This window comes from Drosophila ananassae, chromosome 2R (genome assembly GCF_017639315.1).
Source record: "Drosophila ananassae strain 14024-0371.13 chromosome 2R, ASM1763931v2, whole genome shotgun sequence".
NCBI lineage: Eukaryota > Metazoa > Arthropoda > Insecta > Diptera > Drosophilidae > Drosophila > Drosophila ananassae.
The window spans coordinates 3236003-3255436 of record NC_057928.1 but is presented as its reverse complement, the minus strand read 5'-3'; the positions used below and the strand labels follow the sequence as shown (position 1 = coordinate 3255436).

General features: G+C 40.1%; 1 protein-coding gene across 3 annotated transcripts in view; it reads left to right on the top strand.

Moving 5' to 3' along the window:
• LOC26515550 (synaptosomal-associated protein 25) overlaps nucleotides 1-19434 on the top strand; it is a 174021-nt gene that overhangs the window by 44202 nt on the left and 110385 nt on the right. For 2 of the 3 annotated variants that reach the window (XM_032453887.2, XM_044715123.1), the window contains one exon: nucleotides 1202-1250. The exons of the other annotated variant lie outside the window; for it this stretch is intronic. In XM_032453887.2, coding sequence (XP_032309778.1) covers nucleotides 1202-1250 — 49 coding nt within the window. The remainder of the gene's footprint in view (nucleotides 1-1201; nucleotides 1251-19434) is intronic. 3 annotated transcript variants of the gene reach the window in all.

The following is a 19434-nucleotide window of genomic DNA, read 5'->3' as shown; positions in this document are numbered from 1 at the left end:
TCCATTTGGTCGATAATAGGCCACAAAAAATCGGTTATCATGGCTCGGTAGCGCTCGCCATTGATCGTAACGGCTCTTCTCGCACTGTCTTTGAAGAAAAACGGCACAATGATACCACCAGCCCATAATCCGCACCAAACAGCCACCCCACCTAGTTCCTTCGATGACCTTGGTTGCAATCCGGTCACCATGGAGCTGACGTTTATTGTAGATCTCCCTTTCATGATCCCTCATTGCATTGGGGAGAGGACTTCCGCGAGGTTATGGCCTCGTAGAGCCTTTGGCAGACACAGCGCCGGGTTGAGCCCTTGCAACTTCTCAACCTCACGAAGGAATTTTTCATACTCTTGTTGATGCTTCGCATCTTATGCTCGTTGAATTTGGCCAGCAGGTCCTTAAGAATCGCTCCCATCCCATCTATGGAAGCCAGTGGATTCTCCGGTTGTAAAGAGGGCGACAGCTGCTTGCCGTGCGTTTTTTTAAGTGCTTTCATAAGCTTCCTGCGTGAGTTTTCTCGTTTGTGATTTAATTCAAAATAAATTTTTCTATATGACTTCCTCCTACAACATTATTGTCATAATTTTAAGTTAAGTTAAGGGTACATAAATCTGGTTTGTTGCCGCAACTTACCGCAAGAAATAAGCTTAGAATAGTTTTGGCTGAGATTAACTTTATTAATATACAAATTTGATATTTAGAGCTAAGTGAATACATTTGCTTGACTGGTAAATTTATGGGGATGTAGCACAAAGTAAAAAACATAAAATTTAATAATTGTAGCTTATGGCCTGTAGTCGCTATAGCTAAATTCTCTAAGTTTCGAGTTATTTTAAATGACCGCAAATTTCTTTATAATAATAAAAATTAATTAAAAATTAATAAATGCGGATTGTGTTACAATATATTATTCATTGAAATATTACCAGTTTTCGAATCCGTTTCGGGTTTTTAGTGTTAGGTTTGGTCACCGTTTTTTTTTTATTATAGTTACATTATAATTTATGACCTAGTATTCTATTTATTATTTTGAATTTTTTTTGCAACTAATATTAAATGCTATGACCTAACAATACATAAAATAAAATATATATATACTGATACCTACAAAATGACAATAATTTACATTGTAAACCATACTAACACATTTAAACTTATACACTTTTACAAATTATTTACATTTCAATTTCAATCTGGACATCAGAGCAAGGAAGCAGGAATACGTACACTTGTAGCCCTTGATGATCAAGGAGGTGAGTCCAGATTACAGAACAATATTGACATTTATTATACAATTTTTTATCAAGTATTTATTAATGTCACACAAAATATATAAACATTAATACTAAATTTAAAAATATTATGCAGGGCTATTTTGAACCCATGCAGAATTATATAATTTTATCCCTACATTTTTAATACAAGTTCTTAAACAGCACGAAAGGTTGAGTTTAAAATATTTATATATACGTCTACCCACAAACCGTCTCGTCATAAAATTATTGAAAAGTTTTATCTGGAAATGTGGAAATAAATTTCTTTTTACTTTCACGCTTAACGCTCAGACGTTTTAGAGCAGTGATGCCTACGTCTCTAACTTGTCAATCAGGTAAACTCAAAGCACTATTGTCCAGGTGAAAATTTTTGATGGCCAAAATAAATTTTTAAAAGTTAAAATAACGAAAACATACAAAATTTACATATATGGCGCCACACTTAAGAAGTTAAACTCAAATGGTCATATATTCTAAATAACTAAAATAGTTAATATGTAAAATTCATTCAATTGAAATATACTTTTATCTTACTAGACTTTTAGGATAATTTCCAATCAGTCGGGCTTATACTTTTTATTTTCATTGTGAAATGTTACAATTTGTTGAGATCTCTTTGCAGTTATGTATGTATGTATGTATTAAAGTGTCATAGTTATATATATATTTTTGACGCCGATCTAAATCCCGGGAGTAGCCTCTAACACTCTAGAGTCCACCGATCTTATAGCGTAGGCAGCACTTGAAACTCCATAAGTGTGGTAATGAGCGACTATATGATTTTTTTATTCTTTTGAGAGAAATAAAATCTTATATTTAACCTCAACCTATTGTCTTATACATACCGCAGTATCTCCTCCTTTCTCTTTTAGGATCGCTGATCGAAGTAACCGTGGCGCGAAACTCAACTTAACTTCTGACCATAAACAGTGTGGCCAATTATAAACAGCGCCTTGGCACATTCGTTTGCCGTGAGTCCATGCTTCTGTCGCTACACTGACCCAAGCCGTGGTCCTTACCAACCGGTTGTAGTTCGAAAATCTCTGGAAAGATATTCTTCTAGCTCCCATAGGGATATCGGCTCGCGTAGGCATCGTGACCCTTTACTGAGATGGTCCGATGGGTGCTGCTTATTCAGTGCATATGTTTTGGAATCCGTCCAAAGTACGTATATGTTTATTTTCACACTGTGTTCCTGTTTCACAGTATTCATCAGCCGCGTTCCTACCACGGCCGCCTGTAGTTCCGATCTCGGAACTGGCATTCCGAGTCGTCATATATTTCATTAAAGAATATACGAAATACGCCTGCACGTCGTTGTTTGCGAAAGTGGCCCACCAATACGCCGTCGCAGCGAACGACGACTGGCTGGAGTCCACGAAAACGTGCAGCTGAAGTGCTTGTACTGGATACCGTATAAATGCACGTGGATATCGGAACTCCTTTACGTAACTCATCTCTTGCCGACAGCTCTCGAATACCGTGTATACAGTGAATTCCCTTGGATATGTAGCTTGGCGGTTACCATGTAACAGCTAAAGTACCCTATCGGATCAAACGTGGACATCAATAAGCTGAGGAACTCCCTCTTAGCAGTGACACGTTCCCCGGTCATCACGCTGCTGGGAATCCTATGGTACTTGACGCTGAATCTGAAGTCATTTGTAGCCGGATGCCATTACATGCCCAATATCTTTCGCTCGGATTCGGTCTACTTGACGTTCTCGTTGGTGCCTAACGGATTTAAGGCGCTGACCAATCTCGCCGGGCTGTAGGGAAACCGATACAGATCAAAACTGGCACTTGCGTGTATCTCTCTTACTCGTTTTGAGACGGCGATAGCTTTATTCTCGTTTGCGAAGCTGTCTACGTAATCGTACACGTCGCTGATCATCTGCTCCAGAGCGTCATCCTAAGTAACGGCTAAAAAGCTCGATCTCTCCATCAATGAACTCGCTTGACGTCTCACTGATCCATATACTACCTATCCTAGTTTGGTAGCTGCTGCATATGGTCCTCCTGTCCTCATGGGTATTCCTAGGTGCGTATGATCCAGTACAATAAGAATCCTTGGCGATGCTTGTTGTATGGCTTCCCTGGTAGGCGTGCGCTCGCTCTGCATCGGAAGACTAGATTTCTTACTGCGTAAACGTTACTTAAACAGTGCCACTTCGGTTTTCCCGTTCCACTGATCTGCAGGCTAACCAATTTTGTAGGCTCTCTGGCGGATTTACCGCTAAACCAGCTCCCTCCTGTGGCCACCGTCAGACTGTTGCGACCGTCTGGGGATATAGGTTTTGACATGCAGCAAGTATTGACCTCTGACATCCGTAGACATTGCATTTACGGTACCATGTGCATGGTTTCAATGCACGCGAAACAGATCCAGATGCTTCTTGAAGAACTCCACCCGCGTCCTGGCAGGGGCGTTGTTGAACTCCTTGTAATATTTGATGGCGTATACCGCTTCTGTTCCAAGTTCTGTTCCTGATCCTGAATTGGCTGCAGCTCCCGCTCCCCGCTCCCCCGCTCCCGCTGTGAATAAAAAAAATGACGCCGATTTAATTACCGGGAGCCTTTAACACTCTGGGCTCCACCGAAATAAGAAAATATCCGATCTTGTAGCATAGTCAACAATTGAAGCTCGATAAGTGTTGTGATGAGCGACTATATGAGCGTTTTATTTGACTTTATGAACGGATTTGAGAAATACAAACTTACATTTTACCTCAACCTTTTTCCTTCGACATACCGCAGTATCTTCTCCCTTCTCTAAATTAACTTTTGACCATAAACAGTGTCACCAATTACAAACATAGTTCGAATCACATATACATACTTATCGAAAGTGCACCCTAGTGGCGCGTAATTTAAACTGACTGACTGAATATCGATATATTCTAGCAGATTAGCTTATCCGCTCCTCGACAATTTTGTATCATCTAAATTTATATCATCCATTTAAATACATCCAATACATTAAATACATACATTAAATACATTAAATACATACATTAAATACGTCTCAGCATAGTCCAGTATTATTGCTTATAGTGTATATTAATACGTTGTATATAAATTAATTCTTGTACAATTTTATTTATTCAAATATCCGCCGTCTTGGAGAATTAGACTATTTATTTTTATGATCGGCTGGACCATATTCAAACTTTATTTAAACTTTCCGCGGAGTGCGAAGTGATCGGGCCAGGGATACATCTGAGAAGCCACTTTTCTGTCATGTGAGCCAGCAATTTCATTGAGAACTCCATTGACTCCGTTAAGCATATGCATTGACACATACACGGGTAGGCATATAGTATCTCTTCAGCATCCATAGACCTTAGCCAAAGCATCAATATAACCGAAAAAAATTAAAATTAATATTGATGGATCTGTAAGGGAACAAAAAACTTTTGGGACGTCGAGTTAAATTACATAAAACATTCACAAATCACATATTCACATAAAACGACCAAAAACTACCTTAAACACTAAGTAACTTGCATACTTACCATCTGGCTATCACTGTAAAAGCATTTATACCTATATGACGAACTGACGAACATTTATACACATGCACATGTGATGTGCCTGTAAAAAGTGGATGGTCCACCAATTATTTTATTAATATTAGATACCTACAGTATTTTGATTTCAGCCCAACTGAGAATTTCTCAGAAAGAAAACAGGGTCTTAAAAAAATCCAAGTGGCACCGGTTTAAATGTTTCCAAGTTAAATGTTTCCAAATCCAAGTTAAATGTTTCACTTTTCCGCTTTGCAGTACGTATTTTCAAACAATGCCGTTGATGGTTTTACCACTGCATTTTCCTCTTTTGAGCTGCTTTACTGCAGTTCACTTATTGACCCCTTTTTGCAGATGACTAAGAATCCTTCACGTACTTCACGTACTGTATTCCTTCACGTACTTTTACAGCTTAATTTAACAGCTGGTTGGAGTGTGGGATGGACCCCCGCAATCTGTCACCTCCCTGAAATTTTAGCGACCACTGGGTTTAACCGGAATTACTTTATATGGACCAAGTTTACTGGCCGCATGCTTATGGAGAATTCTTGTGCACAATGTAGATCAAAAATGTGAATGTATTTATGTGGGAACCTCTGGTCCCCAAAAGAAATGTTAACCCAACTGCTTATTCAGAGCACTTTTGGGTTTATTCTGCTAACATTTAAATTAGCAAATAAGATACTTAGAGAAAAAGATAAGTCAAGTGAACCTCGGCCCCTGAGGACGTGTTTTTAGATCGCTCCGCCGAGTGAGTTCCAGGAATGGCAGATGCCCTATACCTAAACATCTCTTCTTTCGTTTATGATAAAAATATAAATATATTTTTAACTTTAACTAGAGGCAGTCAAGTGCTGCAAATACAATTTGAACCGGTAAAGCCACAAGTCTAAGTTACGATACGATGGACAATAAAAACAACAGGATAAACCTCGGTTGTCTTCTGGGCAAAATAATATTATATATCAAGAGATTCATCGGAAGTCCCAAAAAAAGTAAAAACACTGATCGCTACACTGTCACCAGCGGTTTTATACTCAAGTAGCGCTCCAATTACCAAATCGTGGAGTTTACAATGCCCGTCTCCCCTGCCTCTAAATGAGGCACCAACTAAATCAGTCATTGTCGTAACAACTAAAAAAAAAACCATATCGTGTGTTCCTTTATTTGTATTAACTCGTAGTCCTAATTTAGAATATGTACAATTTTTAAAGTAGGATTGTACATTCCTGCATTAAGCATTATAAACATATTAAGAAAATTAATATAACTTTCACGGGTATAAAAATACGGAAAAAAGTGGGACTGCTGTTTTTATAGTAAAAATCGCACAACAAGACTCAAGTGTTCTTGAGTCTTGTTGTGCGAATTTTAAAGCATCACAGATCAATGGCTAGAAATTTTTTCGCGCGAAACCTTGTCAGGGATAGCCCAAAGGTAGAGTTCTCGGGTGATATGTGAAGGGTCCCGAGTTCGAGCCGAGCTCGAGAACTCAACTGTTTCTTTTATTTTATTTATTTACTTATAAATTTTTGTTTTTATTTATTTTTGTTACAAAAACACAAGGTATTATTGCGATTATTATTTGGACCCGGAACGACCCGGGTTTGACTCCTAGCACAATGATATATATGTTATATATAGATATATAGCACAATATAAAATATTATATAAATAAAATAATATATAAAATATTAAAAAATTAAGAGATATAAATAAAAAAAAAAATATATTTTTTTTATAATTTAGTTATTTTTTTTTTACGAGAAGAATTTTTCACGCTTAAATCAAGAAGTTTCGATCTCAAAATCCAACTTCGGGGGAAAAAATTCGTCTTAAATTGAGAATTTTTTTTTCTTGAACTAAGTATGATCGTTCTTGGTCGACTTCCAAGTGTGTTCTAAGTAACTAAGAAACTAAGTAGTTTAAGTACGAAATTCTTGGTTTTTTTTTAGGGTAAAAACTAAATTCGGCATTAAAATTATTCCCGTTTTCACGTTACAGCAAGCTGCAACGATAAGTTTTTTAATTATTAAGTTATTAATTAATTGCTAAAATTTAAGAATTTGACTGGTCATTATAAAATTACTCCAAAAACAAGAAAGGAAAGCTAACTTCGGGCGGAGCCGAAGTTGATATACCCTTGCAGTTCAGTCGTAGTCCGCTAGGTGGCGCCACGCATCTTATATTATTAGATATATAGAAGATCGTATATAGTCGGCCGATCCTTATGAAATTTGGCAAATCAGATTATTTTGTCCAAAATAGAATCTGTACCAAGTCCCATCTTTCTAACTTAAAAAACACCAAAGTTATGCCAATTCCGATCGTTGTATGACAGCTATAGGATATAGTCGGCCGATCCTTATGAAATACATAAGTACATACATTGTACATAAGATATGTTGGTCAAATATAACATGTGTGGAAAGTCCCAACCCTCTATCTTAAAAAACAACGAAGTTATGGCATTTCCGATCAATCAGTTATATGGCAGCTATAGGATATAGTCGACCGATCCCGGCCGTTCCGACTTATGTACTACCTGCAAGGAAAAGAAGGATGTGTGCAAAGTTTGAACTCGATAGCTCTAAAACTGAGAGACTAGTTTGCGTAGAAACCGACAGACAGACGGACAGACGGACAGACGGACATGCTCATATCGACTCAGGAGGTGATCCTGATCAAGAATATATATACTTTATAGGGTCGGAGATGTCTCCTTCACTGCGTTGCACACTTTTGACCAAAATTATAATACCCTCTGCAAGGGTATAACAAGAAAGGAAAGCTAACTTCGGGCGGAGCCGAAGTTTATATACCCTTGCAGTTGAGTCGCAGTACACTAGGTGGCGACACGCATCTTATATTATTAGATACATAGCGGATCGTATATAGTTGGCCGATCCTTATGAAATTTGGCATATTGAATTACTTTGCCCAAAGAGTAATCTGTACCAAGTCCCATCTTTCTAACTTAAAAAACACTAAAGTTATGCCAATCGGAAGAACAATCGGAAGTTCTATGACAGCTATAGGATATAGTCGGCCGATCCTTATTAAATTTTGTACACAAGATATTTTGATATGTGTGGAAAGTCCCAACCCTCTAACTTTAAAAACATCAAAGTTATGACATTTCCGATCAATCAGTTATATGGCAGCTATAGGATATAGTCGACCGATCCCGGCCGTTCCGACTTATGTACTGCCTGCAACAGAAAGAAGGGTGTGTGCAAAGTTTCAACTCGATACCTTTAAAACTGAGAGACTAGTTTGCGTAGAAACCGACAGACAGACAGACGGACAGACGGACATGCTCAGGAGGGGATCCTGATCAAGAATATATATACTTTATAGCGTCGGAGATGTCTCCTTCACTGCGTTGCACACTTTTGACCAAAATTATAATACCCTCTGCAAGGGTATAATTATAAATAAACTTCGAATGCTTCGAAACTTTTACTGTTTATTGCCTTTATCAAGAAAGGCCATTTTCATTGTCCATTTAGCGCTTAATGATAGGAAGGATATTCATGGATACATAATGGGATATTCATTGTACTTGAAGTAACATTTTAGTATTCCAAAAATTTTGCTTTCACGTAAAATATAGTACCATTGAGCAAGTGATTTGATTTTTACCTAACTTTTATATTCGATGAAAAAAAAATTGTGTAGCCTGTGGGAGTGATCTTATCCTTCTCAGCTATAAAAAACTAATTTTTTCATTAAATTCAACAATTTTAGTAAAGATTTTGAGGGCCAGGCGCATCTTCCAGCTATTTTCAATTCATTTTCTTGCGGGAATCTTTCCAGAATGAGCTCTTGATGTATAAACTGGATTCCGTCACCTAAGTTACGAAGCTCGCATCATATTTTGCTGTAAGCGCAATGCATACACGTGGGATCGATAAGTGTGATCCTTCCACAGAGCTTCGATTTATTCTTGGTCTAACTTGCACACCTCTTCCAAATTTGATTTTTATGTTTTAATTTATAGATACTGAGTGAGATTTGACTGGTATTTTATATCGATATCTTAAACGTAATAATATTATTCATACATAAAGTAAATAATTCATTTTAGTTATATGTATATATGACGAAGATGCAGGGATATCAGAGTCCTCAACAGGATTTTCGGCAATCCGTTTTCTGGCGCGTGGCATGATGAGTTCCCTTTTCAATTCACCATTACCTTCCAATACACACTCACAGTGTGGTGAGTTATGACAAACCCAGACTACGTTGGCGGAATTGCATATCCGCCTCGCAGGAAAGAACGGAGAAGCAATAAGAAATAAAACAAGCTTTTACCAACAAATGATCGTTAAAAGTTTTGATTATTTAAAACAAACTCACGTCCTCGTGAGTGTACAAAATAAAGGTTTACAAAATCGTTTTCATATTTTCTATACAAAATAAAGTTTAAGCTGGTTTCACAAAATACAAATGTGCAGTGTCACATTTTATTCTATTAAATCAAAATCGAACAAAATTATTTCAAAGATTCTCTTATTCTTTTTACAACCTATCTTCATACAACTTTTGCCATGAGATCCGGATTTCCACTAACTTACATTCAAACAATTACAATTATTGAGCTTTTTCCTTCATATGACGATCATATCCTTCAATAGTTTACAAAAACCATGCCAACAACTAGCTCACAGTCAATAGATGTGTTCATTTAGCCCAAAGCTTATATTCAGGCTAACCGGCCATCATGAATAGCTCCTTTGGTTTATAGCCAAATAACAATTCAGCTATCATTTCCAAAATTTCAGTCTTATTCAAAATCACAGCCCTCACCGGTTCATTCTTTATTTCTTTATTATTCTTTTACTTTATTGTTCTCTAAACTTAGAGACTAGTTTTGTCTGATGACGCTCTTCGTTCTTAAGCAATACGTAGTTACCTTGTGTCTTACAAAACTAGCCATAGCTTTATCAAATCTAGCCTTATCATAATGGGCATTCTTTTCCTTGTTTTGCTTCGACATTTTTCTATTTTGGTCAATATCAACAACATTTTATTTTTCGACAACAGGTACGAGACCAAATGGCCTTGCTTCTTTGCCCATAAGCATTTCTAAAGGGCTATTCTTAGTCACTCCATTAGGCGTACAATTAAGAGCCAGTTGAATTTCACAAAGAGCATCCTGCCATGACCCCTAACCTGATCAACCGCCGTTAGCATAGATTTTACAGTGCCCATAACTCGCTCTACTTGGCCCTTGCCCCGACTAGCACCCGTGGCGATCAAATGTAAATCAATTTTTTAATAAAGCAGCAATTACGGAATGCTGTACTAGAAAAACTACGTCCCTGATCTGCGATCAGACGAGAAGTCGAATGGTAACACATTTTTGCTGACGAGGTCCGTTTACTAAAGTATTCGATAACTCGTGGTTTATGTTCGATTTTATGCAATAAAATTGCTCCAAAACCATTAGCACTCTCATTTGTATGGAGTCAGAACAGATTCACTAATCAGGATAGTAATTACTTTCTTTCGTATTTGCTCGGGTCCTAATTCCCAAAGAAATTACATACTTTTTGAAGTTAGAGCATAGAGGGGTTTTAGCAGCTGTGAAAACTCGGGTACAAACTGACGAAAATACGAGACCAGTCTTATAAATTGTCTCAGTTGAGTGACGGATTGTGGGGGCGGTAAGTCTACTAGAGCTTGTATTTTCCTAGGATTCGGTCGAATTTCACCTAAGGCATGATTAATAGCCCTTTGGAATACAGAAGGCGCATTTTTAAGCCCAAGTATTCGTACTGTCCTTCCGGGGTTACAAAAGCCGTTCGTTCGGAAGCGGAAGATAGAAAAAGATAGCCCCACTCAACCTAAGTATCTGGTCAGATTTAAGTAGCAACGAGTACTTGTCGGAAACAGTATTGGCATTAAGCTCCCGATAATCAAAACAGAGACGGTCTGTACCATTTTTCTTCCGGAAATGTAGCAAGTAGCTGTCCAGTGGTCACGCGGGGAGATACCGCTTATGAACGAATTTGTAACAAATAGTTGTAGTGCTGAAGTGGCATCGTTGGGGATATTGGGTGAGAAATAGGGTTGCACGCGGTGTCCGGCCAGATCTCGTCGGCTAATGGGCGGGTTCTGTAAAACTCTTTTCTCTTCTCGGTGCCAAATTATTATATATATTATATTATATTATATATTATATATAAATTATACAAACAAATTATTTCAACATTGAAGACTCAATACTAAAGTGGCTAAATAATATCGTGTAAGCTATTTTCTTTTGTATTGGCCATGGAGAGTAAACTCATCACCGTGAAGAGGCTCGATATCATTCGAAAGCGCGAACTAAATGTCAGGGAAGCGCTTACCGTTCTCAAAGGCAATAGGAGGTCATCTATCTATCCGTTGAATCCCCTTGGGCCGCAGTTCGGAAAACGTGGCAAAGTATTGATCGGAGAATTCCGCATCACTACGGTTGGCTTGGCATGGATCTAACATTACTCACTTTTTATTTATACGCGACGAGCTGTCGAAGCGCTACCACGTTCAAAGAATATATCGGGATGACTCTCGCCTATCCCGTAAACAACGCCAATGCAAATCACATCGCCAGTAGCAGTGCTTTGCCCGAATGTCTCCAGACACTCTTCCTCTTTCCCGTTCCTCACGGTCCTTCGGTACCGTTAGGCCATCAGTCATATGAACCCCCCAACTCCCTTAAACAACGGAGCGCTCCTTGAAAGCGCCGCAAGCGCTCCGTCTTTGCCTCCTGTCCTACGTTTGCCGACTACTTCACGACGATTCCCGAGAGTTCAGGGCTGGATCTTATCCGCAGCGGAGCGCCCCTTAAAGCGCCCCGAACGCCTGTTTGCCGCTGTTTCCGCTTCAGTTGAGCTCACTCAGCTTCTAACTCAAAACTAGTAGACGTCCCTCTCTCTGCTCCTAATGGCCGAATGGCGCAATTCTTTGCTTCCTATGCACGCGCCGTTCAAGGCCTGCTTCGTCACCAATGAGGATTTAACTGTTTCGCCAAGACCCTTGACCTAATAAATCAAAAACATCTACGTCAGGCTCACACGACTATGACCTAACCTTACCGACTCACCTCGTCTCTGCGATCTGTGACCTACCGCGACTTGGCTTAGCGCACGACAGCACACGGCCGCTTGTGGCCTTTCTATTAGTGCCGGTCCCACGTCAACTCCTTAAAGCGCGATGATCCTTCAGCGGGTAATCTCTCGCTCTATTGAATTTCTTCTGCACTTTTTGAGTTCCTCGTTGACTTCTAATAACCGCTGAACTTTCTCACTCCGTGGTTAAACGCCAAATAAAGCTGCTCCCATGCTGTTTTCTAACCTACGCTTCATGCATATTGCTAGATCGTCAGAACCCGTAACGAAATAGCTAAATAGGGTCCTATGCAATAGGGCTGCCACGTAGGCTACTTCCCCTTTTAACATACCTATGCCTTGAAGTTTCTCCTGAAGATCTCTTGACCCTCTCGATATGATACCTCTCTAGGACGCACATTATAAGGGCTTTCATTTTTTTCCTAAATATTTCTCCCTTGAATTGCGTTTCATTATCTGAGAACACAGTCTCCGGCACTCCGTACGTGTGAAACAACTCCTGTCTCATGTATTTCACTACTACATCCGCCGACAGCTTTTTCACTGCCTTGAGGAATATAAACGTGGTGTAATGATTTAACGCGATGAATATCCCAATTACCACTCTTGGATCTAGGGTACGGCACCCAGCAAATCCGCATAAATTCGCTGAAAGAATCTTAGTGTCTCTGCTGGCCTTCCCATCGCTGCCCTCATTCCTGGCCAGTAGTATATTTGACGAATCCTTTCCAGCGTTTTACGGACTCCTCCATGAGTTGCTGTGGGACTGTCATAGGCCTCTTTAAGTATCTCGGGAACCATTTCCTTTGGCACTTATAACTTTTATGCGAAATTCTCCGCTAGTTCTAATCCCCGGACGGAATCCCCCGACGGAAAACCTTTCCATCTATGACTTTCAAATCTGGTACCTCCTGGACTTTCAAAACCATTGGCTTCGACCGTATCCCTAAGGGTCTTTTATAGAGGTGCAGAACTATCGATAGTCGGCGCCCTCGATAGTGTCGATACTATCGTCCGACATTAAAATCTTTTTTTTCAAGGCATTTGGCAAGTTTTTGGTCGTCGGACTTTTTGAAATATTTCCAAACATGTGAAATCTTACTCCTTTTTGAGTTACTCTGCTTATTGGGTACAAAATCCTTTTAATCCGCGAGTCTGTGCTGGTGCAATCGCAGTATTGCTTTTCTAGACTTGGCGCAATAGGCTTTGCGGACCTCCGATGTGTACCTTAAATTCGCCACTTTATCCATCAAAATACTTATGTTATACATACAATACATAAGTAATGTAAAATACATTAAACATTTTTTTAAAAAGCGATCCATATTTATTAGTTCCTATTTAATCGCCGTCAATTTTATACCAAATTTTTAAATTTTTACACAAGCGAATGTTGAAATTATTTTAGCGATGCGAGACGCCAGCTATCAAAGGCACCATCGATAGTGGTTGGGTCAATAGCGGCTTGATAGCGGCCAACCATCGATAGTGTCGATAGCGCCATCGATAGTTCTTCACCTCTAGTATTTTACTCCTCCGTCTCAAAGAGCGGGGATTCATAATCGATTCCCACCCCAGCAACTACTTCCTCATCTAACTCTCCTTCGAATGCCCTAGACAACGCATCCGGAACCATGTAAGCGACCCGTGATCTATAATTACCATAAATTTATGCCCCTCTACGTGAGTTCTGAACCAAACAAATCGCGGCCAGGCTTTCCTGCTCCGTGACGGAGTAATTTCTTTGGGCGCTGCTCAATTTCATAAAGACGAAAGCGATTGGATACTCGTCTCCCTTGTATCCTTTCGTCCTCTGAACCAGAACGCCACCAATTCCGTAGCTGTTCGCATCGCAGTGGATATAGAACGGGCTGTGCCTTAAATCTGGACTGTGCAGAACCGGAGCCAGAAACATCGCCTTCTTGATTCTTTCTTGGTAATTTACTGCCACTTCTATCTTCTCGGGGTCTGTCCTTATGACGCCCTCTCCGATCACATGACCCAAATACTTAACAGAACGCATGCAAAAGTGGTTTTTCTCAATATTCAGGGTTAGCCCTGCTTTTCGAATGTGTCCTGCCACCGTAGTCAGAACCGCCAGATGCGACTCAAAGGTATTGGAGACGACCAGCAGATGAACCAAATACACGAATACCTCATTGCGCAGCGAGGCCAGAATCAATGGCTTCTCCGGAATCGTAAACGCGGTTTTGTCGGGAGAAGCCGGATCCAACGGGATTTGCCAGTACGCATCCTCCAGATCCAGGCTGGAGATGAACATAGCTCTAGGAAGTCTGCTCAGGATCTCGTCAATTTGCGGAAGTGGATAAGCGTCGCCCTGGGTGAAGCTATTCACTTTCCTGCTTCTGTAGCAGTACGACTGGCAACGACAAGGCGCTTTGCGACTCCTCGCTGGAAATAATTCTACCACAGTTTTCAACCTAATCTTCTGAGATTGAGACAACTCCTTACTAATGGAAATTTCGACAAAATTTCAAATCCTGGCTCAGAGTGGGAACCAGGTAGAACATGTGGGTTTTTCATTGATCTTTGAATTCCACCTCAGTCGTCAACTGACCTACCACCTGCCCATCGGCAGTGCTTACGATCGTTCCTTTACGCTTGAAGTCATCCCCACTTCTTATAACTTTCCCCGCAAAACTACTTGCGATACAGCTAACTGCTGCCCCTGTGTCCAGTAGTCCCAGAACTTCCTCTTCTAACAATCTGACCACGTTTGCCTGAGGTCTTATACCTTATCGTTTCTATCGTCTTCATCGACTGCCAATTCTGCCTTAACCTATTAGTGTTTCTTGACCTATTCTTTCAATCTACATTAGTCTTACTACACTCTTGTTCTTGTTCAAACCTGACGGAACGCGCTGAGATGGACAATTCGGCGCATTCGCTCTCGCATTTTTTGCACATTTCGGACACGATGGCTTGTAGACATTTGGTGCTCCTCACCCAAAACAGAAAACTTTCCGTTTGCCCGCGTATTCGTGGTACCTGTGACCCTCTTTTCTGCAATTCCAGCAGATAAGAGCCACTGCCTCCACTTCATCCGTTTCATCACCTGAGAATTCTTGGGCCTCTTCCCATTCCAAGTCGCTTCCTACTTCCGCTACCGATTGCTGGGTGCATAACCTCTGTGCGAGCTTCTGTCTTCCTGTCTGAGTTTCACCATATGACTTCTTCCCCGCACCTCCTCTAAGAATCGTTCACGGCGCCGGCAAATCTCCCGTAAGTGGCTTATCTAACGTATTGACACATTCAGTAGCTCGTGGCGGATATCGGACATGAGATTCCTCCTTACCATCTCCACAAGCGTGGCCATGCATAATGGAATACTCAGACCATCCATCAACTACCGCCCCATAAAACGTGTCAAAATCTTCTCTATCGCGCTGCTTCCGATCGCTTATCGCTTCGCGTATGTCCTCATTCTATTATCCCTGAAGTGTTTTCTGAGCGCGTCGAAAAATCACTCAACCTCATTCCTCTATTCACCTTGTGAAAGCGCCAGTAAAATTCCCGAGCTTTCCCATCGAATAACAAGCTCGCATTCCCGCAGAGTGCTAAATAGTTACTATCCAGCGTCTGGTGGGTCAAAGCTTCTATTCGATAGATGAAATTATCGATGGTAATCACGTCGGGATGGCCGCTAAACCGAACTTTTCAACTATTTAGGATCGGTCTTACTTTCTCTGGTCTATACCCGATGTTGTGATCTGCCTACTGCCTCATGCCATTTCCGAAGTAGTCGCCCTGATCCCGAGTCTCCCCATCATTACCGTAGATCCCACTGGGATGCTCGTAGCCTCCTGTTCTCTCTTCTCCTTCCCTCTCTGATTGCGCCCTATGGTGGAAAAGTCTGTCCATCTGCGCTGACAGTTGTTCCATCAGCTTCGCCTGCATGGCGCCAATTAATTGAGACACAATCGAATTCAACTCCGCTGTGCTTCCTGCCGACTCTGCTTTAGAGCTCGTTTGGCTGGTCCCACAGGGTGAAACTGCCCTGCGAGTCAGCTGACTCGTACTTGCGGCAGTCATGTCGCCGGCCGCCTGTGCTATCTCGAAACACACTACCTTGCACGTCGGACATGACAACTTCGATTTAGCATGTGTTGTTATACATGCTTTGTGGAACTCGTGTCCGCACTTGGTCCTGGCTCTGCCGGTTGCCATTTCTTATGTCAGGGAAGCGCTTACCGTTCTCAAAGGCGGAGGTCATCTATCTATCTGATGAAGCCCCAACGATTCTCGAGAGGTCAGGGCTGGATCTTATCCGCAGCGGAGCGCCCCTTAAAGCGCCCCGAAGCGCTCCGTCTGTCTGCTGTTGCTTCTGCTCCAGTTGAGCTCACTCAGCTTCCAGCTAAAAACTAGTCGACGTGCCCTCGACGCACGGGCGGCCGAATGGCGAGATGGCGAGAATTCTCTGCTTCCTCTGCGCGCGCCGCTCAAGGCCTGCTTCATCGCCAATGAGGATTTAACTGGTTCGCCAATCCTCGACGTAATAAATCACGCCCATGACCTAACCTTACCGACTCACCTCGTATCTGCGACCTGCGACCTGCCGCGACTTGGCTTAGCGCACGCCAGCAAACGGCCGCTTGTAGCCTTTCGATTAATGCCGGCCCCACTAACTCTTTAAAGCGCGATGATCCCTCAGCGGGTAATCTCTCGCTCTATCTCTTGGGCAATTCGTAGCTAAAGACATGGAAGAAGTTGGTGTGCCCATTTTCGTCCTATATTATTCCAAGATGGGACGAAATAATGAATAGCAAAGATGTGTCTGCTGCCCCTCCCAGAATTGTTATTGTAGGCCCAACCTTCAATGGGGCAGGATGTTGGGCCAAGCAGCCACCAACAAAATCGATTAAAATAATCATAATATGTTTAGCTGCGGCGGCATTTTTTTTTTGTCTGTCTGTCTCCCAGTTCTGAATCCACTTTGTTGTTATTTGTAGCACATCAAAAAGCTGGTAGTGTAACAACGATTATTATTTCCCTCCTCAAAATTCAACTTAATCCTAAATATTTCAAAAACAAATAAAAAGGTGAAATAGATAGACGAGGATAAACTTCAGAAAAGCACCCACTCCCGGTTTTTTTTTTCAAAATTTCAGAATAGGCTTACTTTGGGGTGCTGGTGGCGTGACAAATAATGGAAGTTCACGTAAATGACACTTTCCTAGAATAAAATGATAAAAACCCATGAATTTTCATTTACCCATAAATCACAAAGTAATAAACTTACCAAGTACTTTATTATCAATGACAGTAGATATTATTTTTTTTTTCCTTTTTTATACTAGTTTTCAAGGTAAACAGAGTGAAACTGTTATATGAAGCGGTGGTTATTATTCAGGGCCCCATAGAAGGTTATTATTCAAAAATGATTATACTAGCTTACAAATTTAAGTGTAATCGAGTGAACCTTGAAATTGATGATTGTTTTATAGTAATTTGGGATCAAATCAGTTTTTAGATATTTTTGAAAATAATTTTTGTTTGGTCCTTTTTTATTTTTTTGGTAATATCTCATGAAAAGAAAGATCTCACGACAAAAAAGTAACATTAATCGAAAGATATTGAAGTGATGTATACGGGGATATATAATATGTGCAGATTGGATAAAATCTCTGGAAATAAAAAGCGACCAAACTATAAATATAGTTTCATTGGCAAAAATTTTAATTCTCAAAGTTGGTCGGACAATTTTCGGAAATATCTCAAAAACGGTTCTTAAGAAAAATAAAGGGATGTCATTTTCGAGTACTTCGACCCCAAATAAGTATAAAAAACACCTATTTACGGAGGTTTGTTTTTGGTGTTAACTAGTGTTATTGATACATCGTAGTCATTCTGGGCACATGTCAACCTGCTGCGGAACAGAGGACTAAAATTTTTAGTCTTTCTATTAGGAACATTAAAATGTAAGCGGGTTAGTAGATTCTGGCTATATACACCACCAATGTTCTACGATTTGTGAGAATTGGTAAGTTTAATAATAAAAGAATACTATGGTAGGGTGGATAGTGCAGATTTGCATTCCCGTTGAGTTGCATTGATTCAGTATACTGATCCGTGAACCGTACTTTAACATCGGATGGACCAGCGATATATATAAGCTTTTAGCTACATAGAAGTCATTGAAGTCTTTTAACCATCTTTTATTTAAGACAAGAACTCCCTCAGCTTTATTGATGAGATAAGTTCGGCATATATAAGTTTTAAGTCTAATAGGACGTTAAGATCATTAACCTTTGTTATATTTTCTTATGAAAAAGCAAAAAAAATACGTAGCCTGGTTAGAGGTCGATCGATAAAATTACATCATTTTGCATTTTGATCCATTAAGATTCAAATCATTAACTGAACACCATTTTTCTATCGGAAATTTCGAAAATATCTAAATCGTACTAAATTTTACATAGAGCAGAAGAGGATTTATTCTGAAGACAAAGCTTAACATCGGCTACTTACATAACTACCAGCGAGTTTGATAAAGCTGATGGCAAGTCATTGATAAAAGGGTAAATAGTAACGAACCGAGATGGATTCCTTGAGGGACTTCAAATGCAAAACGGAATAAACGGGATAATACTCTGGGCTGTTAATCTAAATAGCTTGATGGTCCCATTTTAACTTCTTCTTTTTCCATTAATAAAACCATGCTGGCTTGGTGAAATGATTGAACAACAATAGTATTGCAAATGAAGAGTAATTAATTTTTCAATGCAACGGAATCATAAAAGATATTTTTCACTTAAGGGGAAGTTTCCAGAAAAAAATTAAAGAGTAGAAAGTAGAGGCTTGCACTGATCCCGCAGTTTCTCTGTGGTAGAAGAGTGCACAGCCTGGTATTCCATCTTCCAGCTTGGGGACTGACGCAAGAGCTGGTTTAACCTTTTGAAAATCCGATAAAAAAAACACAGTTAAGAAATTATGAACTGAAAATACGATTGACTGATCTGACATTTTTGGAGGTGAATATGATGTTTGAAAAAATGTTGCAAAAAGATCGGCAGTAGCCAGATCAGAGCTCGCAGAATTTTACGCTTTGCGTTTACAAAGTTATAAAACTACTTCGGGTCCTTAACTGTGTAAACTGAGTTCGGCAGCAACGAATATAACTCCCATAACATTTTGCATGGTGTAGTTTGACCGAACTAGTTATAAAGCGAATTTTATTTTTCACACAGGGAGACATATAGTAGACAAAAGAGATTGTTTCGATTGAAACCGCAATCGTGGGGTTGAAAGAGGCAAAGCTGTGAAAGTACAAGAAGTATGTGAGTATAAACATTGATTTAAACCCAAAGCTTAGCTTCGACGAGGACACAAAAAGTTTTACCATTAGTCTGGAAACATTAATTATCGCAGTACACAAGAAGTAACACAAAGGTGGGCATATGAATCGCCCAATCAAAACCCAACTAACCTTTTGATCGAGCTGCTTATTTTCATTAGATTTGATGTTTTGATTCCACATTTCCTCTGTGAAGA